This window comes from Pagrus pagrus (genome assembly GCF_965226575.1).
Source record: "Pagrus pagrus genome assembly, chromosome: 14".
Classification (NCBI taxonomy): Eukaryota; Metazoa; Chordata; class Actinopteri; order Spariformes; family Sparidae; genus Pagrus; species Pagrus pagrus.
Genome location: NC_140198.1, coordinates 2,760,832 through 2,784,659, shown reverse-complemented (window position 1 = coordinate 2,784,659; position 23,828 = coordinate 2,760,832). Strand labels below are relative to the sequence as shown.

The 23,828-nt window shown below is 42.8% G+C and overlaps 1 protein-coding gene across 1 annotated transcript; it reads left to right on the top strand.

Annotated features, from left to right (window-relative positions):
* Positions 1-109: 109 nt before the first annotated feature.
* Positions 110-19,100, top strand: arl10 (ADP-ribosylation factor-like 10). Its single transcript, XM_084373353.1, has 4 exons — positions 110-446; positions 6,239-6,422; positions 12,733-12,908; positions 17,311-19,100. The coding sequence occupies exons 1-4, from the start codon at positions 309-311 to the stop codon at positions 17,482-17,484; spliced, it is 672 nt and encodes a 223-aa protein (XP_084229479.1). The 5' UTR covers positions 110-308; the 3' UTR covers positions 17,485-19,100.
* Positions 19,101-23,828: the final 4,728 nt, after the last annotated feature.

The window sequence follows — 23,828 nt, the reverse complement described above, 5'->3', positions numbered from 1 at the left end:
CGCCGCCTGTTGTCAGTGCAGTTGACTGTGCTGAAAGCCACATCTCCACAGGAGAGGGTAAATTTCCGAGCAGCACATGAACGCAGCATTCTTCCCCTTCCTCCTTGCGCGTCTCGAAACAAAAACAAGCGGAGAGCTCAGCTCACATGTAGAGAGCAGCGGCCAGCGGAGCACAGGAGGAGCCCAGCGTCAGCCTCACGGTGAACAAGAAGCAGTGACCCTGCACCTCCTCCTGCACCTCCTCCTGCACCTCCTCCTCCTCCTCCTCCTCCACCCTGCCAGGCTGTCCGCTCGGGTCGCTCCACCTTATGGTTCTCCTCCGGCACATCTCCATCGCCCTGACCGCCGCCGTGGCTGCTCTGGGCTCCGCTCTCTTCATCGCCCTCAACTTCTTCTACAAGAGGCGAATATGGTCTCCACAGGCGGAGTACTGCACCATCAAAGAGGTGACTGTCCTTCACTCATTCACTCATTCACTCATTCATTAATAATAATAATTAACCTTGTTTTATTATTTCGTCAGCTGTTTAACTTGGACACGAGCTCATATTACAGATATTACAGTTGTATTACATAGAAGAGGAAACACTGCAGGATACTGATGAGTGTAATTACAATGAGGATGATGATGATGATGATGAAGATGATTTTAATACTTAAAATGTAAATGATGATCATGAAGATGTGATGAAGATGATTTTGCTGATGTTTTTCTTTAAGATGTAAATGATGAAGAGGAGGAGGAGGATGGTGATGTTTGATTAATAACTGGCTTGTTACTGATGATGATGATGATGATGATGAGGAAGAGGAAGAGGTTGATGTTAATGAGTAAACAGAAGCTGATGAAGGTGAAGATGACAGTGGAATGGTGATGTTAATGATGATGATGATGATGATGATGATGAAGATGATGAAGATGAAGATGAAGATGATGGATGTGATGAAGTTCATATGTAAAGAGAAGATGTGAATGGGGAGAGTGTTGATGAAGAGGAGGATGATTATGTTGCTGCTTGTTGAAGAACTTGTTGTAATGGTGAGGATGATGAAGATGATGGATTTGATGATGATGAAGATGATGATGATGGTAGCGGGTGAAAGGAAGATGAAGATAAAGGTGACAGTGAATTGATGATATTAAAGATGATGAAGAGGGTTTTGATGACGAGGATGGTGATGAAGATGTAATGATAATTGGTGATATCATGAGTGATGATGATGAAGTGGGAGATGATGATGACGAGGATGGTGATGAAGATGACAAATGTGACTGTAACGATGAAGATTATGAAAAGATGTTGAGACTATAGTGATGAAGAGGAGGAGGAGAGTGATGAAGAGGATGAGGACAGTGAGGAGGGAGGAGGATGATAGTGATGATGAGGAGGAGGAGCGTGATGAAGAGGATGATGACAGTGATGAAGAGGAGGATGACAGTGATGAAGAGGATGATGACAGTGATGAAGAGGAGGATGATAGTGATGAAGAGGATGAGGACAGTGATGAAGAGGACGACGAAGAAGAAGAAACAAGATCGATGACGTTTGAGAAGAAGATGAAAAATGACGTAGCAGAGCGTTGGCACGGACGACGCTGATGATGAAGATGATGGGTTTGTGATGTCACTGATGATGACGGTGACGACACAAGAAACGATGAAGATGACAAAGATGATTGTGAAGATGAAGATCATGAAAAGGTGATTGACGGAGGCCGCGATGACAAACAGAAGAAACACGGTCGATGACGTTTGAGAAGAAGAAAGTGATGAAGATGAAGATGAAGATGAGGGCTTTGATGATGTCATTGATGATGAGGATGGTGTCGTAATGAACAACGACGAGAGCTGCAACACTTGATCGATCAGTCGATCGAGAGGAAATCAGTTTTCCATCATCGATAATTTGTTTAAGACATTTTTAAAGCTGCACGATTGATCGATTAACGATCAGCTGCTGACTTTAAACTTCACCTGCAACTATTCTGATAATCGATTGATCGGTTCGAGTCATTTTTTAAGAAACAAGAAGTCTAAATTCTCTGATTCCAGCTTTTCTTTCCTCTGTGACGATAAACTGAACATTTTTACTTTGTTCTTTATTTTTCATTATTTTCAAATAACTAATCGATTAATCCCAAAAAAACTTAGATAATCATTAGCTGCAGTGGGAAATGTGACGGTGAAGAAGATGAAAAGACGCTGCGGCAGCCTCCCTGACGACGATGACGAGGGTGAAGATGAACACAAAGATGATGAAGGTTTTCTCAGCATGTATTTTTAGGCAGCTGGCTGGTTCTTCGTCGTCTCCTGCAGACAGACGCAGAAGTGAAGTGGCCGGCCGACTGAGGCTCCTAATGAGCGATCCTTCAGCAGAGGACTCCAGCTGCAGCCGAATCTCTTAATAAAATCTATTTGCATGTCTCTAATCTTGTTTCCCTCGATTCAATCAGCGGCAGCAGCCTGTAATAGGCTTAGCCTGCTTTATCTGGCTCAGCCTGTCTTTAGAGGATAATGTTGTCAGTGTGTGCCGGCGGCTCGCTGCAGAGGGGACGTAAATGTTTTCATCCCGGGAGCCAAAGTCTACCGCCGCGTATTGTCATCACGTCCTCGGCGTCAGAAAGCGGTGGGTGGGCGGTGGTGGTGGCGGTGGGGGGGGGAGTTGACTAACAGCGTGTTTCTGACCCCGGGGAGCTTCGGCAGGTGGGAAGGCTGCACACGCTCATTTACACAGTCGGCGAGCAATCAGTGAGGCAGCAGAGGAAAAGATGCAGCTGCTGGATTCAGTGTTCGAGGCCGCCACAGGCCGGAGACCGACTGTCCGCCTGTGTCGGGTTTATTCACGTTTCTGCTTGTTGTCATCAAGTCGAGACTTTAAAAGAGCAGCTGCAGTACAGTTCAAACTCACAGTCTCCAAGATCTTCATGATTTCAAGCCACAGTCTTGATATTTTTCAGCTCTGTAATCAACCTAATCACCAGAATGAACGTTGGGAGTGTGACGTTTCTGTGAACCACAGATGTGTCGAAACTTTACTTTTCTTTAGGTTCAAGTTTAAATGTTATGTTGTGGCGACGCTGTCGGCTTAAGGCCCGAACCGACGTCAAAGAGCTCGCTGCGACGAAGGACGACTGTTGCGTCGCCTCACGTCTCCTGTGTCTGAAACATAAAGCTGCACTCGAACGCACCGCAAAGACTACTTAGCTTGTACGTTCTGCGCCTGCGTAAAAGGAAATACTTCTCTGTGGAAATACAAAACGCAGCATTTTTTGACACCGCTCCTGCTAATAGAGCCGCTTCTAATCGAGAACGTGTCGGCTAACAGGTTGCAAACAGCCCTGGCAAAGAGGCAGAGGAGGAAAATACGGCGAAGAGTCAAATGTGTGAAATCTAGGATACTAGCTGTGCAGTCTCCACCGTCGGCCTGGTGTTTCTGGAATAAAGATCATGTTTTCACCACAAACACAGCTGGAAAAATGTCCCGATATCTTGTTAAAAACATCGAGAGGTTTCGAGCGTACAAATGATGAAGTGACTTCTCACACACTGGTCTTTCCCTTCACCTCACCTGGCTGTCGCGCTACCACCACCGAGCCCTCGTCCTCCTGACAGGAAAGTCAGCTCATACACACATAATCTCACTGGATGTTTCACAACAAAAACATGACATGGAAATCTCACCTTCTACAAAATGTGACCTTTAAACAAAAAAGCTTCATCCGCTGCTGAACAAAGCACAAAAAACAAAAAACTCCTGACTTCCAATAACACAATCTTTCTTTTCCTCCTGTTATCAGACGACCCCAGTAAACACCACGTCTTCTTAACTTCACACTCCCAGATTGTGACGCAGACTTTTCTTACTTCATGAACTTAAAGTCCAAGTCCAAGCAGATAGAAGTCTGATGACATCACTATGACATCACCAGGGTTACTTTTTGGACTTTAGAAAAGCAACTGCAAGAGCTACAAACATATAAACCAACTGTCAGCCTGTCTCTGTCCACCGAACATCAGATACACCCAGTACCGCTTTCCACCAGCGTTAGCGGGTCGACAGGTTTTCTAAACGCCGGTCAACACGCTAAAAATCGCGTATTGACCACATTCCCACTTGTTGCAGGCAGCCTGTCTGAGATTTTAACGTGTCATGTCACGAATGCATCGGAAGCAGTTGTATCAGAAGAGAAAACAACAATAGACCCGTTGTGAACTAACCCTAACGAGCCATGCCTCCGGTCTTTATGCTAAGCTAAGCTAACCACTTTCTCAACACAAAGACACGAGATTAAAACAAAGACAATAAAGAAAAAGAAAACACAAAGAAAATATTTGATCACTCAGTCAACACTTGATTGTTTCTGTTGCTAATGCTACGCTAACACGATCACTCTCACTGCTTAAAAATGAAACTGCTGATTGCAACAGTCAAGTTGGTTATGTTGGGGTGGTTTAAATGCATTCTGGGTAATGTAGTGGTTCATTAACTAGAAACAGAAGAGGTTCAGACTGATGCTATGTGACACACACTGTCAGAGGATCGCAGCTCTGCGTTTTGCTATTCAGTGCTGCAGGCGAGCCGGCTTTACTGGCTCCTTGTTAGAAAGCCGATGTGCTGCCAACCATCTGCTCTGCTGGAGTGTCCTTGAGCAAGAAGCCGACCCGCTGTCAGATCCAGCTGATCTGCAGCTGAGCGGAGCTTCTTTACGCCTCCTGTGGAGCCGAATAACAAAAGAAATCAATACAGAATCATGAGAATTGTCCGTTTAGTTTAAAATCTGACAGAAGTCAGTGTTTGAGCTGACGATGGGAGCAGGATCGGATGTTTTTCAGACCGTTTATCTCGGAAACAATAATGTTGAATGTTTTGTCCACCAGACAAACGTCTCCTGTGCAATCTCCGAGATCCAATAATACGACCGGAAGATAACGAGCATGCAAGAATTGATCACTTCGCACAAAGTCCGTGCTGATAATGCGGCAGAAAGTGGCACAAGCTCTGCAGCCTCAGCAGCCAAAGAGCTGCTCAGACACTGTCAGGGTTTGAGGTTTGTCTCCCAGCGGGCTGCAAACACTGGAAATACAGGAGGCGAGCTGCAGATCTGTCAGAGCCGCCATGTTTATCTGAAGCTTCTCAGCAACACCAGTCAGTAATTACAGCCAGAAGCACATCAGAGAAATTTAATTACCACCAAAAACATCTTTAATTCTTCTTCTGGCACAATCAGAAGGTACTTGTAGTGTCGAGGAGTCTTATTAAAGCAGATTCTGATGCTCAAAATGATCTAAAATTCTCCTACAGCCTCGATCATCCGTCAACACGGTGACGTGAAGTGTGATATTCTGTAACAAGAAAGCTAAAACTGAAGCATCGCAGCTCTGAAAGGGCTGATATGAATTGCTAATTAAGTGGCTGCACATCAGCGCACGGCATGAATAAAGACTAACCTTGTGTGACTTTTAAAAGGAGACGAGCGACGTGTGAAGGATCTCAGAGGGGATTGTGGCGTCTCAGGTGTAAAAGGAGAGCGCTGAGGTTTGAATCCCGACGATAACCTTTTGCTGAGGAGGATCGCTCGCTCTGATCTGACCTAAATAACACAGCAGGTTGCTACGATGCTGCTCCATCTTTTGTTTAATATCATGAGTGTTGCCTCGAGAGGTTTTCGCAGACGCTGATTCATTCTGCTGAAGTGAGAACCAAAGGCCCAGCTGCCTACAGCATTCAATTAGATCCATAATGATTGATAATCGGTGCTGGCTCATCAGTGGAAAGTGTGAGAGTTTGGTCTCAGGCTGCAGCTAACAGATATCTTCATTGTCGGTTCACGTGTCCTCAAATGTCTTGGTTTGTCCATAACACACAGATATTCAGTTTACTGTCACAGAAGAGGAAAGAAACCAGAAATCCTAAGATTTAAGATTTTACAGCTCAGACTGAAACTGTCTGAATGCTTGTTCAAGTTTATCTCAACTGTATTTGAGCACCTGAGGACCCAGAGAAGCCATCTGTGGAGTTCAGACAGTCTGCGCTGCGTTCAGGTTCAGCTGTGGTTTAATATGCATAATGCGCCTCAAAATATTTATACTATTAATTATGAGTATATTGGCTGCGTTCTCATCGTAAAACTGAGCAAACCACCCCCTCCACTGTTGAATAAGCGATGTGTGTTTAATTTTTTGCCTCCAGTTTTGAAACATTTCTGGACTGTAACTGTCTTTGCTCTCCGCCTGCAGGAGGAAGAGGAGCGTGGGAAGCGCCAGGTCCTCGTCCTCGGTCTGGACGGGGCCGGGAAGAGCAGCATGTTGCAGGGTTTGACCCCCGGAGAGTCGGCGGCTAAGAGAGGCCGCTGCCGGCCCACCCGCGGCTTCAACTTCATGAGCCTCAACGCCCCCGCCTGTCAGCTCGACTTCCTGGAGAGTAAGACGCCTTTTGTTCCTCGAAATCAAACAAAGCAGCCTCTGTGTGTTGAAGTCAAGGAGACATTTATACTGTATCGAGTAGCATGAAGAGGAGAGCTTGAAAGAGATTTTATCTCAGTGTTCAGTACAGTCGGTCGTTTGTTTCATTAAACCGACATCGCAACGGACAGAAACAACAGAGGAGCCTGAAAAACGTGATTCTCAGTGCGATTACAGACTTTTCCTCATAAGCTTACATGGTGGAAGAATCTTTTTTGCCACTTTAATCAATATTCTCTCTCCTTTAGCTCTGTTTTTGGTCGCCACCACCTCCCGATTTGCATGACATGCGTCAACAAACCATAAGGAAGTATATCAAGCTTTATTATACTTAATATACTAGCTCGATTTATACTTGTGGGTGCCCTACGCTGTAGTCGGATGTGCACCTTCTTCCCAGAAATGTAACTGCATGTTGGATCACAAGGAATGTGATTGGTTTGCTTGGTAGCATTGGATTTTCTGGCTTCTCCTCCGTTGCTCAGCGGCGGTGATAACATAGGGGATTGTGAACATTAGTTCCCCCAGTAAACAAACCGCTCTCTTCGGCCATTGCAGTCCCTGCCTAAAAAAATAATGGATCGGTGCAGGCCTAGAGGTTGTGTCCGGATGGATCAGCTGGGTTTAAACTCTCTATAAAGCTCCGTAAAGCTGAGAGGAGATACAGATTCAGTTGATAATTCTCCTGAGGTTAAGATACTCTCAACGCTTTGTCACCTTGTTTTCTTTCTTACACATTTATATTAAAATGATACAGCAGTTTTAAGCGGCGCTACATAACAAGGTTGTCAACAGCATCGATAATTCAATAACTCTTCAATACCTGGTGTTTAAAATGATACAATGATCGTATCAAAAGTACTGAAGCTCTAAAAAAACAGATCCACATTCAGACTTTCAACCCAACCTGACTTTTATTTCCCGTGGTGTCGAAAGAGGAAAGTATTGTAATGGAAGTTTAAATTTCTGGTATCACTTCAGTACATAACTTGAAGTTGGCAGCTGTTGTTCAGAGCTTCACCCAGATTTCAGTTGTTTACCTCCAATCTCCTCCCTTAAAGCTGCTGCATCCATCACTGCCAGCACGGAGGCAATCTGTGGCACCTGCTGTATTGTTGTTATTCGCTCGGCGACTGAGCAGAACTTCTGGCACTTTTCCGCTTTTGGTATCGAGGTAACATTTAAGCCCGTTTCAGAGGACCTGAGCGTGGCAGAGTTTCAATCACGCGAGTGCCAAACGGGCATGGCAGATGTTTCCAGTTGGATTGTATTTACAGACAAATACACCGAATCCTGCTAATTAGCATTCCACTGAAAGCCACTGCGCCGCGCTAAAAATAGCCTGAATGACTTCGCTCTTCATTCAAACCGGTCTGAGTGAGACGCTCAGCTGCAGTCGGGCCTCGCCGGGAGTTTCTGTGGATGTATTCTGAGGAATGTGTCACGCATGGCGGCTGATTTATTCATGATCTGAACACAGAGATCGGTTCGGCTCCCCGAATCCTTTTTCTCATCTCTGAAAGTAAGAGGAACACATGTCACCGCCCACTCAGTCGCAAAGCTTTCGACGGCCCTGTGCAGTTAATGTTAAGAGCCTTTGTCTGGCTGACGTTGATGCAGAGGCATGTTGACAGCTCGGTGCACACTTCTGCACATCAGGAGCAGTACAGTGCTCACAGACTGACGGCTTCTCTTTATGAAGCCCGCCAGGGAAATCAAGCTAAAAGTCTTTAAACTACAAATCAAAAGATGCAGATCAGATGAGTCGGGGACGGAGTTTCAGGCTTTTGAGCAGCTGAGACTTTGGGTTCTTGCTGAAGGAAAGTGAAAAACAGAATCAGGAAGAAGTTCTGAATATGTTATACAAGCTGTCTGTATGTGTGTGTGTGTGTGTGTGTGTGTGGTTGAGGCCTATTTTCTCAGCTTTCCTCATGAATAAACATCCAAGTGTTAGTACAGTATGTACCAGTTTGATCTGAGGAACTCCCCGAGCTCACAAACTGACATCCAACATGGACGCCATTACTGGGAAACATCGTTTTTTTTACAACTTAGACCCTTTTTCACATGTTTTTGCTTCGAAGTGACTAATGGGACAACAGTGTTTGGAGTCGGTCCAGTATTGAGCGAGACTGCTGCATTCAGCTGCCGTGAAATTGGCTGCAGGCAATCTACATCCACAAAATGAGCTTATTTTGTGTCCAACTACGTTACGGAAAGACAGACGTTTTTAGTTAGAGAGCTCAAAAACAACCGCTATCACCGTCGCCAAAGCCGCCAGACTCCATTTACAGAATCAGTAATTTAATCTTCGCAGAACACACTTCAGTCAAACCCGACAGAAACACAATGAAACTCACCAAAAACCATTTTGGTTCCTTTCAACAATGATCTTTTATGTCAAAATAAACCCTTAATTCACTGAGTTAGATGTCAAAACACTGGGAGACGTCTCAGGACTCTCACCAAGAAGATCACATCAGAAAGAAGGAATATCTTGCAAACTACGAGTTGTTTATCTTTCTCAGAGACCAACATTGTCTTTCACTCATAGTTGAAAACAAACCAGCACGTTGCCAGAGTCGTGGAGAAAAGTAATGGCTGCAGTCCAACTGAAAGGCGGGTTGGACAACATGTGTACCCAGAGCAATGGATGAGATACAACAGATTAACATCGTCCGCTGACCGTGAATGCTGTCTTGTCAGTCAACAAGCCGACTATCAGCCGATAACGATCAGCAGTGATGCCAAACTTGAGGCTTGAAAACTTCCGTCCACAAAAAACCAATCAGTGACGTCAAGAACAAGAATACAAATAGAGCTGAAGGAAGCACAAATCGATGGAAACAGACTTCGATACAAGCTGCCATCAGATAAATGTCTTTGGATTCAGTATATTCAGAAGTCAAAGTTAAATCAACGTGTGTCTCGAGTGATCGGATCTCACCTCCCTGCTCTATATGCAGTTAAACACACATCACTGGAACGGATGTAAACGTTTTTACACAAAGAAAGAAATATCTTTAGCTGTAATGTTTGCCGAATTAACAAGTAGGCTCAGGTTGTTAAGAATCTGTCATAGTCAGCGTTTCACAAAGTTTATAAAGTTTGTCCTGATGCAACAAGTCTCAAAATTGAGCGTTTTTGTAAGGGGGGTCTGGGGACTACCTCCACAGTTAAATGGAGTTGGCTGTAGAAGCAGCCCGGTGTGTGGTAGAGTGAAGACACGATCCCCATTGAAAATATGCAGAGATCGTTTTTTGGCCTCAGGAGCCGCAACCTGCTTCAATACATCCTCGTCATTCACACCCATATGACTCAGTGTCTGCAGCGTGTGTGTGTGTGTGTGTGTGTGGGTGTGTATCTGATCTAATAAGGCAGCCTTGCAGAGCAGCAGGACGAGCGTCCCGCTGAGCTCCTCTGACTATAAAACACAAGCTGCCCACAGCGTCAGGTCCTCGTCCTGTAGCACCATCAGGTAAACAGGTATTTATTGCTGCCACGTTGCATCGGCTGAAGGTACATCACCACCCAGTTACCTAGCAACATTCTCCATTAAGTCCAGCACTAATGAATTCTCGCTGTGCTGAGGCAGTGACGACCTGAAGTCATACCCGCCGCTGTGAGAGCAGTGATTCGTTTGGCCGCAGAGTGCCGTCGGTCATTATAGCCGCGGGTCAGTTCTACTGCACAGCGGGATTGTGGGAAGTTAAAGCTTTCAGTCACTTTGAAACTTTCCTCATCATTGAATCTGGTAACAAATGTGTGTCTCTGACTGTGTGGGATACAAACTGTGTTGGTACTGAAGTGTTGCAGGAAGATTTAACAAGCTTTTTTCTGGGTCAGACCGCAAACTATTGATGCCGTTGCCTCATATAACAGGAAACAATCAGAAACCAGTCAGTCCAGAGACACGGGCCCGGCTCACACCTGCTTTAACATCCGTCCTCAGTGACTACATGTAGGAAACTCTAGGTACAGGTGTGAACACAGCCCAGATGCATTAAGGACACACGTGAGAGCCGATCAGTGTTTTTGCACGTGTCCTGGCACACCGAAGGACAACTGACGTCCACTGTGAAACAAGAAGAAGAAGAAGAAGAAGAAGAAGAAGAAGCCGCAGCAACAGGCAGAATGGATTACACACCAGACTCCCTTAACAAATCACTTAATTTTAAGAGTTGCTGAGTGAGGAGAAACTTTACAAACTTTGGGAAACGACTACAGAAAATACTTAATCAAGACAACACTTTATTGAAGGTGAACATATAAAACAAGTAAAAACTTATTTGGACCTTCTCGTAAATTCGGCAAATGTTCTACATTATGTTCTTTCCTACTCTGTGTAATAAAACATTGTATGGCTTGTTCCAGTGATGTAGATGAGGTGAGATCCAGTCACAAGCGGCCGCCTGACGCATGTTAATGCCAGGAGTGAGCTGACGGACTCAGAGCTGTCCACTTGTGATCGGATCACTCGGAACAGATGATGATTTATGTAAACGCACTGCTCGGTCAGGCTCTCATGTCTCATATCACAATCATCTGCAATCATTAGGTAGTGAAACAAACGCGCCTTGAATACTGAAGCAATTCCTTCGAGAATGATTCCTCTGAGTGAAGGAGAAAAACAACAAAGAAGAGAAAAAAAAGCCCTAAGAACGCAAGAAAAACAGATAAATTATGTAGAAAAGAAACGCTAATCCCTTCAAAAAAAATAACCTGCACTGTTATATTATGCTCAGAGTCTCGCTGACACATTATGTCTGAAGGCAACAAGATGGAAAAAATGGATTTAGAGCGATTTCCCCGGCAGAGAAACGTGGATATAAATAATGGCCAACTGCTGTCGTTGCCCATTTCATCCCTCGGTGAAAACTAGATTAGTGATTTCTTTCGGTCGGCTGCACATCTGAAATTAATCTGTGGCCAATTTGTTTGTAGGGGGGATGCCACCAGCTTATCTAATTCTCCCATTTGATGTGCCCATTTATTTGTTTACGGATCAGATTTATTTGAAAGGCTTCTTCTTCTTCTACTGTAGCACAAAGGAGACTGACAGCAAACAGCTGCCACACTGAAACCATCACGGCGATGAGTCACTGGCTCTGGTGACAGTTTTCTTTATATGCATCAATAAAACAACATGACATCAGATTCTGTTTATATCTGCATGCACCAGTGTGTCTGCGAGTTCACACTCATATTTTGGGTAATTATTAAACTGGTATTTAATTATGGAAACCCCCACTTAGAACTGCTGTGTCACAGTTCACAGGCTCGATCCTCTGCTGATAACATACGTCATTACACGCCGATAAGACTTTTATGATCAAGTTTTAGGTACTTTCGTTTAGATCTCCAGAAAATGCAAAGCTGAAAATGTAAAAACAAACATGGTAGGGCTGCAAAATAATGGATATCACAATATGACCAAGTGTAATATCCAAATCGCAAGAACTGCAGTTATTTTATTAAGGTAAAATGAGTCAGAAACAGTGTTTTAATCAAATGTTGCAGTGCTGCAGAGATGCTCTGGCCTCCAAAGCTCATTCTCCAGATGTAATAAATGTTGTTTGTTTGGCAGAGATGGGGAGAAACGCCACATCATCATCATGATTTCACTAGTTTTTCTGATGAAAATTATGATGTAAAATGTAAACATCCATAATAATCATGAATTATATCACAATCAGAATATCTGTCAGAAAAATCACAATATCACTCATTGACCATATCGTGCAGCCCTGAAACACGATGACTTAAGCTACTTCTTTTTTCGCCTGTGACAAAAGAAAGTAACCAGACCAGTTCTGAGACACCTTATAAACTTGGTGAATCGCTTTTAATGACAAATTCTTCATCATTCAAACCTGCTTGTAAATCATGAAGTCGTTTCTTTCCTTGTAAAAAGTGTCAGTTTGCTGCAGCGTGGCTGTACCAGCCTGTCTGCCTCCTCGTCTAAGGTGTGCTTTACTTGCCAACATGTAGCAGCTGTTCGAACACACTGTTTCAACTGAAAAGCACACAGCTTTTATTTGATGAGATAAGATAAACATGGTGACACATTATACTTTTGGTGGGACATGACTGGACCTGTGATTCGGGATTTTTCTGATTATCAGAGTCAGTGTTTTTAAGTGACTTTTTTAAATGTGCTTCTTTGTGGCAGAATTCACGCCTCTCCCATCTGATTTAGTTGAGCCTCGGTGGTTGGTGGCTGTTTTTCAGAGCGTTGAAGTTTAAATGTTTGTATTTTCTCTATTCAGTCGGCGGAGGGGAGGACCTGCGGCGGTACTGGTCCGACTACCTGAGAAGGACTCACGTTCTGGTGTATGTGGTGGACTCGTCTGACAGGAGCCGCTTCCCATTGGCTAAGGCTGAGCTGCACCGCCTGCTGAGGGTGGAGCCCCAGCTGCCCGTGGTCGTCCTGGGAAACAAACAGGTAAACAAGATGCCCTCTTGATCTTTACTTAAAGGACCAGTGTGCTCTTTTATGGCATGTTTTAGCTTATTAGCTTAGCTTATAGCAAATCTCAGAATACAACCCGGTAATTAACCAACCTGTAATAAACCTTATTTTGTATTTTGAGATTAACTTTTCTGACCATTCTCTGCAGAGATAAACTAATAGTACAAAAAGTTTTTGGATCGGTCCCAGTAGATTGCTTCAGCGGCAACCACGAAATGAGCTGCAGTCGCTTTAATGTAATCCTTTAGGGCAACTGCGCCCGTCAAACTTATGTCAACTTAAAGTGCTCCGTTTGGGCACCGACAGGCTCAGATTGTTATTCTCAGCGTCTGACAAGATTATAGAAAGGATCTCTTCAGCCATAGACCTCTACGATAAAGAGAAAAATCCTTTCTGTTTAACTAGATACAAACGTCATGATGCCACCAGACTCCATTTACAAAAACAGTCATTTAACTGCAAAGCTCATTCTAAAACATACGTCAATCAAACTCGACAGAAACAAAGTAAAACTCACTAAAACCCTCTTGGTTAGTCTTTCCAGTGTTCCAACAATCACCAACTCTCGTTTGGTCGATATAAATCCTTAATTCACTGCATTGGATGTGAAAATATGTTGGCTCTACACGCTGTTTTTTTCTCTGCGGCCTCTTTAATGCTTGACCTCCCTTTCGTAGCCATTTTGCTCGTTTGGTAAAGTGAGCTGTAATCCAGAGAACAAAACTGGCAGGCAACAAAAACAGAAGAAGCAGAACTGATGAAGAATAAAAAATACAAAAACTACACGAAATACAAACCAATAAAGCTCTGGGAACTGATTAATTAAGCACAGGTGTCCAGAAGGTCTGAAAAAAGACAAAGACATGAAGTGGAAAGTAAAACATGGCACACATGGATATAATCTAAAAATTAAACAGGAAACATTAAACCACCATGACAGCAAACACAACCTGAGTAGTTTCTTGTTTAGAAACAAACTGTTACGACCCTCTAAGCTCTTCCTGTTAGTGTTTTAAGCACAATGTGAAATAGAAAAGCAAACAGTCACAGCAGTAAACACCTTTAAATTCGCTCTCTGGTGGAGTATTATTCTGGTTCTAGTTGAAATCCAGCTGAAGTCTGTTTGGATTAACGTTGAAATTTCCAAGCGAAAGTACACAGAAAGAGCTGAGCAGGTAACACACTGTTCCTCCTTCATCTATCCAGCAGTGATGATCCATCAGACTCCTGAAATAAACATTTCTATATTTCCGCCTCGGCTCGTTTATCTTCACCACCGCGGCACTTGTGGAATTATACATGACCTCTTCCGAAGGGGAAGCGGGAGTATTTGTCACGTCTGCTGTCAGAGCGCTGCAGCTTCTCGTCCTCTCGCTGCTCCGAGGAGAAAATCTGAGATAAAACTCAATATAGTTAACGCCAGAGCTGGATCTGTACGGAGCAGGTGCAGTCCAGTTAGACGCCTTTTCTCCACACTTTCATCTTCAAAATGAATTCGTAAAACTTGTAACATCAAACAGAATACCTGCTATAGGAATGAAAGAGAGACTTGTGCCTTTTAAGCCTTTTGACTATTAATTTGAAAGAAGCCGCAGAGATCCAGATTCTCTTTCAGGGTTACACAGGTAAAGCTTTTGATGTCGAACATCAAAATGTTCAACATAATTGTAAGATTTCCCAGCGAGCAAATGTTTGTTGATTTGCAAGTCAGAAGACATGAAGTGGGCTAAACTAGGTCGAATAATGAATTTTAATTAGACGTCTACGTCGCAGACAAGCCTTGTTTTGACAGCAGTTAAATTAGTGGTTCAACATGTATTTAGATCTGCTTCTCAATAAGATACAGTCATTTAAATGATGGGGAAGGAACTAAAATGAAACCACTAAAGAAAATAAGGTTTTTATTATGACTTAGCTTAAAATATGGCTAAATACACAGCTTGTGTTTGTTCCCGTGAAGTCAAAATAAACGTTTGAAGGTTTTTATCACAAACATCTCGCTCTGCATCTCATCTATACGTCAGTATCAGGCCCAGTAATGGCAAAGTCATCTCGAAGGTATTTTTAATGATAGTTTAGAGTTCGTCACTACCTGGAAAACTATAAATAAAGATGTTGAAGACTCATCCTGCACTTGGGCGCGTATACAATAAACGTTTCCTTACTTTTTATGTTGTGACATGTACGTACGTATAAAAAGTAGGACTCAAAGAGTGTTTCTGAGGGTCTGACCTCGTGGATTATAGAAACACACATTTCTAGCTTCTGCTTTTCCCCTTCGATGTTCTCCGGCTGCATCTATGGACAGATAGCTCTACTTGTTGCTACGCTAACTGCTAACTGCGGCTAACCAGCAGCCTCATAATGAACACCTCTGGACCGAGGCCGTCGTAGCCCTCCGAGAACGACGACGAGTCAGTTACATTTCTGAGTTAAATGTAGCTACCTGGAGGTATAGAATAAAATAAATAAATAAATAAATATAAGAACAAGTAGAACAGTCTGGTAAGTTCAGAAAATTACATCATTTTACTTTAACGCAGCCTTAAGAACCAGATAGAAAGACCACATATAGTCTCATTTAACCATAACGACACAAATGGAGGCTGTATATTAAGTGTTGAGCTCAGACTCATCGTACAGCTGGACAGTGGAGAAGGTATTTTTCTGCAGGGATGGTTTAGAGCCTATCATCATGAATCACTGCACTCGAGGCTGTTATCTGAAGCTGTGCGCTGAATTCACAAAGGCAGAAATAGAAACTCATAATTACAGGACGGCACTCAAATACGGCCGTCTGCTCCACACGTCTGTGAGTGAATAAATTATTTAATTAGAGTTTTGTCCCTCTCAGGATTTCTTGTTTCCAGGTTTGAAGTATTTTTACTTCCCAGAACCATCAGGTAGCTTTCAAAGAAGTCTCTGCTGCCATATTTCAAATCAATTTTCAATTCTCTTCACCGAAGTGAACAGAAACAACCTGCAGACCGGAGCCTAAACCTTTGTCACGCTTTGCAGATGACGCAGGTGAAATAAAACCGATATTGTCTTGAGCAGGAGGAGCTCTCTCTGACAGTGAAACCGTCTCTCACCCACCACTGCTTTGTTCTCTGCCTCGGCGCTCGCTCTGTTTAAACAGCACAAAGGATGTTTCAGGCAGAAGCTCCGTGTTGGTGCAAAGAAACGAGGCGGACGTCTATAGACTGCAGCCCGGGTTGAATGGTTTGTGTAGGAGGGCGGCGTTACATTCACTGTCTTCACATGCACGAAGTTTTAATCAACGCTGAGCCAACATTTGACATGAAGTTGTGAAGTTATTTGCACATTTTTAAGTATTATGTAACGTGCATGTATAATTTTGTTGCTCTAAGGAAGTCAAGTCAGCTTTCTGAGGTGGAGTACGTTTGCTGATTTATTATATCTGATGCTTTTTCTTTGGAATAATGTGTAAATGTAAAAATAAGGACTGTTGTAAACTGACTCCAGTTGTAACTCAGGGTGTGTTCTCGGTCTTAACGCCTATATTTTACTCAAATATGGCTTAATTTACATTTCCTGCTTGTTGTTCGTGCAGTTAACTGTTTGCATTTGTCATAAGGAGAAAGCTAACTAATGAATGCTGCGTATTCAACCATATTTTCTCAAAATACAACAAAATAAGGAAATGCACAGCTTCTGTTTGTTGCTAGCAGTTAGCTTTACATTCGTCCCACAACTACGTTTACTTACATTAGACTTGAATGACAAATGCAAATTGTAATTTGTGGCTAACTCAGTGAGCCGGTTGTGTTTGACGCTTGCAACGAAACTAAGCTAACGTAGCTGCGTAGTACGTAAGCATTGCAAGCATTGTGCTTAAACAGTCATTGCAACCAAAATGTACCAGAACATGGTTAAATACATAGCTTCTGTTTAATTTAGCATGGTGAGTTGTTTACAGCTAACTGCACAAGCAGAAATTTAAAGTGTATACTTTGAAAACATGATTATGTGGAACATACTGGTCATAAAACTGAACAGAGACATTTTTTTTTAACATTTTTATATCTGTCTATGAACATCTGTCTGCATTTTTATACAAGAAAACAGAGTTTTCCTTTGAGTGCTTCAGTAACAAACTCACATCTGTCACCAGAGATGAGCAAGTTTATTTCTCAAGAAGATTCAAACAGCTTAACAAATTACTGCACAAAAGAAAAGTAAAAACCCAAAGAAAAACACATTAACGTTCAAATACAGCAACAACCAACGAGAGATTATAATGAATAAAACAGTAGGACAGAAGACACTGAGAACTTGTGTGTGTGTGTGTGTTGGTTATTGTCCTTGTCATTTCCTTTCAAACTGACTTTAACTGGTTTCGCGCTCTTCACAGGATAAGCCGAACGCCGTGAGCGTGTCGGAGCTGCATGAAGCCTTGTCTCTGGGCACCGTGACCGAAGACAGGAAGCTGTTCCTCTTGGCTGCCCAGCTGGGCTCTGATGGGGCCCTGAGGAACTCCCGCCGGGGCCTGGACACCTTCCAGGACCTCCTGCTCCAGCTCGTCTGATCTCGACTTCCCCCCCGATCCCCCGCAGAGCAGAAAAGTAGGAAAACAAAGGGATGGCTTCAAGCAATCTTCCTCCTCCTCCTCCTCTTCCTCATCCTTGTCCAAGCTCTGGCATATCTGAGGCGGAGGAAGAGGAGGTGATGAAGACTGCAGGAACCGAGGCAGAGAAATGACTGAATCAGAGCAGAGTGAGGAGACGCAGGATGCACGATGAAGCGCGCAGCCTCGCCTCGCCTTCCTCCTCGCCCCTTTTCAAACGTCAGTTCAGCCTGTTTTTAGAAAAAGCTGCTATGGAAGATCATCTCGTGTTACACTTACTCTCATCTTACTCACCGGGGAGGAGGAGGAGGAGGAGGAGGTGCACAGCGAGGAGGACGAGGACAGGAGGTGGGACAGAAGGATAAAGGTTTGTTCACGGATTCTGTGACTCACAACCGCAACGTTCACCTCCTGCCGATGATTCAGACTTTGGACGAGTCTTAATGTGAAACCTGTGGCGGGTTTATTAGAGCATGTAGATTCTGCTGTATATAATGTGTCATGTCTGTAGATGCACATACAGATTTTGTCTGGTTTTGCTATTTTATGAAAACATTTTTGTGGTTCGATCAAAAAATAAAAGTCAGCGAAGCAGAACAGATAATATTCAGGGTTGCCAGGTTGGCGCTCCCTCCCTCCCCCTGGGACTGAAGCTGCAGCAGCTCTGTGAATTCATCGACCGGGTGTTTGGAAGATACTTTGCTGACTCCTACACCGAGGCTTTTCTCAGATCCTGGGGAATTGTGCGAGGGAATATTTTAAAGGGACCCCCTGACATCTTGAAAAGCAGAGCGTTGTCTTTCTCGTCACGACTCGAGAAAGTTTCCACGACTTTATTCACAACCAGACGTCTTCGTTTGACACTGAATCCTCCTTTGTTAGTCCCGACATCACGACATAAATGAGCACATGTCACTCAACCTCAGCCAAATTCAGTGAATTTTAATTTTATGATGCGAACACTGAACATAACTACTGCGAACGGATCGATCAGTCGTGCAAAGCTCAGAAGATTAATAAAAAAGAAACCTTTCTCTGGGGAAAGCAACTGAAAGATAAGAAGATAAGATCTGTTTTCAGTCGTACTCGGTTCATTTGAGGATTAATCTCGATGCTTTCGGTCGCGTTACACTCCCACTCCTGTTCGCTCCACGGTCAGACCGCTGTCAGACGCTTCCACACGGACCAGTGTTCAGTAACAACGCACACCCCTGAATGTATAAATGGTGTTGACGAGGTGTTTGATGGCGTCTGTGTGCAGCGATGTTTTGCTTCTGACGCACAGTTTTTTAATGAATGTGAAGTTTTATTCCTTTTGATGTACAGTAATTCTGCAGACATGTTGTTTCCACGGTAACAGGGAGTTTAGTGGATCGTTGTGTGTGAACTGTTTTCATAACCGAGGACCGCTCGTCACTCTCGTCCTCATGTGGAAGTGTTGGATATAAATTCATGCATGTCTTCATGTTTCGTTGTTTCTCTTTTAAGATGTCATGAACGTGCCGGCTGCAGGTGTCCGTTAGGTTATCTAGTCTTAAAACTGTTTTTACACATTAAAGTCTCTTTACAGGTCTGCACACCTGTGTGAAGTCTTTAAATGTCACTTGAAGACTATTATAATACATTATCACGACTTATACATGCCTCAACAACCAACTGGAGTGAGGTCTCATAGTCAGTAACATCTATAATGTTTTATGAGTGCTGATGTGTCTGTTTGTGTGGTGATAAAGCAACACAAAGTCACTGTAAACATTTATATTTAACACCAGCACACTGCAGGTCAAAGCAGCAGAAATACACCAGACTCCTTTATAAATTTGCCTAATTTTGTGATTGACTGAGTCAGAAGAAGCTTTATAAACATTATGAAATGCTGTTTATGACAAATTCTTAATTATTCGGTCCTTCTTGTAAATTCAGCAAATGTTATGCGTTAGATTATTTTAAATTGTGTCCGTTTGCTTCCATCAGATGTTTAACAAATTAAAAGGGAAAGGGATTATTGTCCTTTAGACCCTCTGGTAGGCTTTTAATGTGAAACATCTGAAGGAAGTGTTTTATTTTTTGGTAGTTTAACAGAGATCCAAATATGAGTAAAGAAGAAGAACTGACTGGAATAATTCTGGACTAAAAATATATATTAGTGTGAAACAAGAAAGAAAACGAGGAGGCTTTTTAAAATATTATTAAATATACTTAGAAAATAGGATGAATTATAAATAAAGGCCTGTCTTTGATATAAGGCCACGAGTAAACACTTAAACCTAACTTAAACTATTATTTGTTATTCTTTGGTTGCAACATGCTGATGTTTTAAAATGTTGTTATTGTTTTGTCCGACACGCTTAAGTGTCTTTAAATTGTTTAGTAAAACCTTTAACTGCAAATTAACTGTTTTGAATTCAACGTATGCACAAAAAGTTCTCAGACGAGTTGGACAATCTCACCCCACTGAAATCAATATGAACGTATCTACGTGACCTGATGTAGCCCTGACAAACAACCTGCTAACTCAGGTGGAGCGTCTCCGTCTCTGCTGACCGAGCGTGTTAACACAAACAGATAATCTAAAGGTCTCCACGGCCGACCGCTCTTGTTTTAGTCGGGCAAAGTTTCACAACCGGTCCGACAGGAAGCCGTTTCCCGCTGACGCGTCACTCTGGCAGAGTTTCAGTGTTTACACTGCGTGTTAGTGCTGCAGGTTACTATGACTCAGTCTGCGAGAAAACTCACAGCTCGTGGGAGAAACCTTGTCATCTTGTTAAACTGTTGGATAACCAATCAGAAGCTAAATAAATAAATGATTCATGATGGGGTGACGGAGTGAAACCCATTAAGTTTGATGACATTTAAAGGGCTGTGTGTGAATATCACTCCTCAGGCTCTGACTTTACTTTGGAGATACAAGGTCTTCATGCCACAATAACAATATTAATCTTACATTATGACATTTTAAAGGTCATAAATGAAACTCTCAGAGGTTCCTGCAGCTTTTATGTGCTGTTTATTTTGACGTGAGTCACAATTAATAACGAGGTCTGTTCGTGTTTTTGCTGCGGAGGAGTCTGAGACACAATATTACAATAAAAAACACCCACAGCAGACGCAGAAACATTGAGCAATCACACCTCCAGTCTGCCACCGCTTTGTTAAATACTAGCGCTGAATGTGCCAAGGATGTTTTCTCAATGGTGAAACACGTGACTGCAGAAACTCGGAGCCGATCGGTGGAATGAGGCGGTAAATGTTTGACGAGGTAACAAAGGTCGACTGGGCAGATGTAGGCCAAGCTATTGTTCCACTTGTGCAGCAGATTATGTGAAACAACAGCAGAAGACGATAAAGATAAAGATAAAGCTGCACGTGTGTCGGTTTGACCATGTGACTACTGGACTGTTGAACGTCGTGTAGACCCGCTCTGTGAAATCAAGGTGTGGGAATACAGGATCCTGATTTCCAGGTGGTTTCCTCCAGAAGAAAGTGGATTTCTTGGCCTTGTATTTTTGAATACTTGGTTTCTAATCAAGTCTGAGTTTAAGTGCTGTAAACCAGTTTCCACCTCTGGCGATATACATGTAATCATTTCTGAGGTAAACACTGATGTCACAGTGTGATGGCTGCAGAGAAATAACTATAAACCTCGTCTTCTCTGTGCTCACTGAGCCGACAGGCTTTATTTATCATCCACAAAAGTTAAAGGGGCGTTATCTAGATCTGGAGAAGAAATTCAAACTCTAACATTTACAATATTAATGAGGTGATAACACAAACTCAGACGTATGAAGCGTGAATGTGAATAAACAGAGGAAAACTGTTTGAAGCTAGAAAGGTGGCAGGGTCCGCCACATATAAACAAAGTAAAACAGGATGAAGTGTGTCGTCCTTTAAGGTCAGTTTGTTTATTCAGTTTATTCAGTCATGACAACAAAGAGAGTTTGTTTATAAAGTTTGTTTAGGCGGAAAAAAAATCAGCCAATGAAGATCTTTCTCCTCTAAAAGTAAAACTACGTAGTGCCCCTTTAAAGTTGAACTGCGGTAATAAAGGAAGCGCATCTGCCAAAACAGGAAGAGGCATCGTTCTCCCCGGTCACAATCCTCAGGTAACGGTGGAACAACTGGAATAACTGTCGCACCTTTACACTTCAAAAGAAAAAGAAACCTGCTGATGAAGGAGGCGAAGAAGGCGAGGAGTGAAACGGAGGTAACACAAGATTCAACAGACGGACACTGACTCGATGGAGACGCTCCGGTGTTGTGACAAAGTCTGTTCCCCAGCTGATATGTGTCTCCTCTTACAGTCGGGTCTTGAGACGCTTCAAAACCGCGATCAGTCTGGAGCCACTGGGCTAACTGAGCCAAGAGCTAATTAGCTAAAGGCCAAAGGTCAGCTAGCATTGAGCATGTGGTCGCTAGTTAGCCTTTCTGGTGCTACCTTCCAATTCTGGCCATATTCTACAAATTACACCTTTAAATGTATGATATTCCCATCAGCCCCGGCTGTTTGGTTTGTTTGTTAGCATGATAAATTGCTAAACTCTGGATCCACCTTCACTGAGCTGCCACCGGCCTGAAGGCTCAAATAACTCATCAGAGCTCAGGTGAAGTTACTGTCGAGTATCTTCGCTCTGCCGTTATTAAATCACAGCGTTTTGGTCCCAGCTCCGCTTCTAAGTTTCGCTCTTTACTGTCATTTAAAAAACAGATCCTGTCCTGTTTTTTCCCAGAGTTGAACATCCTTGAGGAAAACATATCACTTCCACTCTGACAGTGTCGCTGCAGGTGCTGAAAGAATAAAGAGGAGAAAAGTTGATAAAGTTTTGAAGGTTTGGATCTTTAAAATGCTATAAAAGTTTGTGTTCGTCTCAGTTTTTCCTGTTGTGTTTTTGAGGGCAGTAAAGCACACATGACCCACATCCACACAGCTGCATGACTCACTGTTCATACATGTGACACTGAGCGACTACAGCAGAGCTTTTTCTGTCGCTGCCTCCACCGGCTTCATTGCTCACGCTTTAATTAGACGAACTGATGTATGTTTCCATCCGCCTGTCAAACCAGCCTCCGTTGTTTACTTCACGCTGTCTTCTTCCCTCCGAGCCGTCGATGCAGCCGCTGTGCTGCAGACGGTGATATGTTCCTGCAAATGTCAAATTACATTTCTAGGACTCCGACGAGGCTGGAACGTCTTTGAATTGAATGTAAGTAAAGTCTGAACACAAAGCTCTGACGGCGTGTCATCGCCTTAATGATGCTCGGATATACTGCAGCTAGATGGAGAATTTCAAGGACGCAAAATTAATTCAAAGAATATTTAACATATAAAAAGCTTGTCCATTTCCTACAGTATAATTTTAGTGATTTATTAAGTACAAAGATGTTTGTTTACGACATTTATACGTAGCACGTAGAAGGGCAGTGATTGGCCCTTTCAGAAGGCTCCTCCTCCAGTGCTAATACAGACGATTGTGACCTGTAGTTTCCCCGGTAAACACACCGCCCTCTTCGGCTGCATTCGATCTCACACATCTTTTGACAAATTTGTAAAATGGCAATATCAGCTGATAAAATACTTTCATGTGTGAATTTAAAGCCTGATAGATCTCATCACTGTGTGCTATAGAGCATAAAGACAGCCATTTTATCAAAAAATACATTAAAAACACACTGATGAACACTAAATAGGGATTACAGGGTAAATCTGAGTTGTTGATGAACAGGATCAGAAGCAGATAAAGCTTTAAAAGCTTTCATACTTTCCTCTAAACTTTGGTTTTGAATGTGAATCACTCGATCATATTTTTTACCTCATTATTAATAAAGCTAACAACTAATTATCACTCTGTTGAACTCACTGACTAAACAAGAGTGAGCCAAATGTGGATTAATACGCAAATCAAACATCCCCAACAACAAGCCAAGTGCTTCCGCCTCATTAATAAAACCAGAATGGTCCTCAGTAGAGCGCAAACCTCCGCGAAAGCAAGATGGGAGTCACTTTAATATGCCTGCGATATGTGAGCAGAGGTTAAAAGATCAGTTTTTGCAGAAGTGGTATATTTACTCCAGAGTGTCATCATGTGATCTGTACCGTGAACTGAAAGAGGAATAATAACAGGAAGATATGAAGTCTGGAAAATAATAAAATATGTTGTACTGTACAGTATGTGATGATAATCGACCGGGGGATGAAGATCATGATACTATAAAGAAATATTTGCCCAAATACTTTGTTAATCATCTGTCTATGTGTAAACCTGTATTCAAAGGAATGTAGCTTCTATATTTTTGAGGTGTTTTTAAAG

What these genes read in the sequence shown, in the direction of transcription:
- arl10 (XM_084373353.1), top strand. Translation starts at nt 309, where the DNA reads ATGGTTCTCCTCCGGCACATCTCCATCGCCCTGACCGCCGCCGTGGCT. An exon ending in TCAGCTCGACTTCCTGGAGA is followed by an intron (nt 6,423 to 12,732) that starts GTAAGACGCCTT and finishes TTCTCTATTCAG; the next exon opens with TCGGCGGAGGGGAGGACCTG. An exon ending in TCGTCCTGGGAAACAAACAG is followed by an intron (nt 12,909 to 17,310) that starts GTAAACAAGATG and finishes CGCTCTTCACAG; the next exon opens with GATAAGCCGAACGCCGTGAG.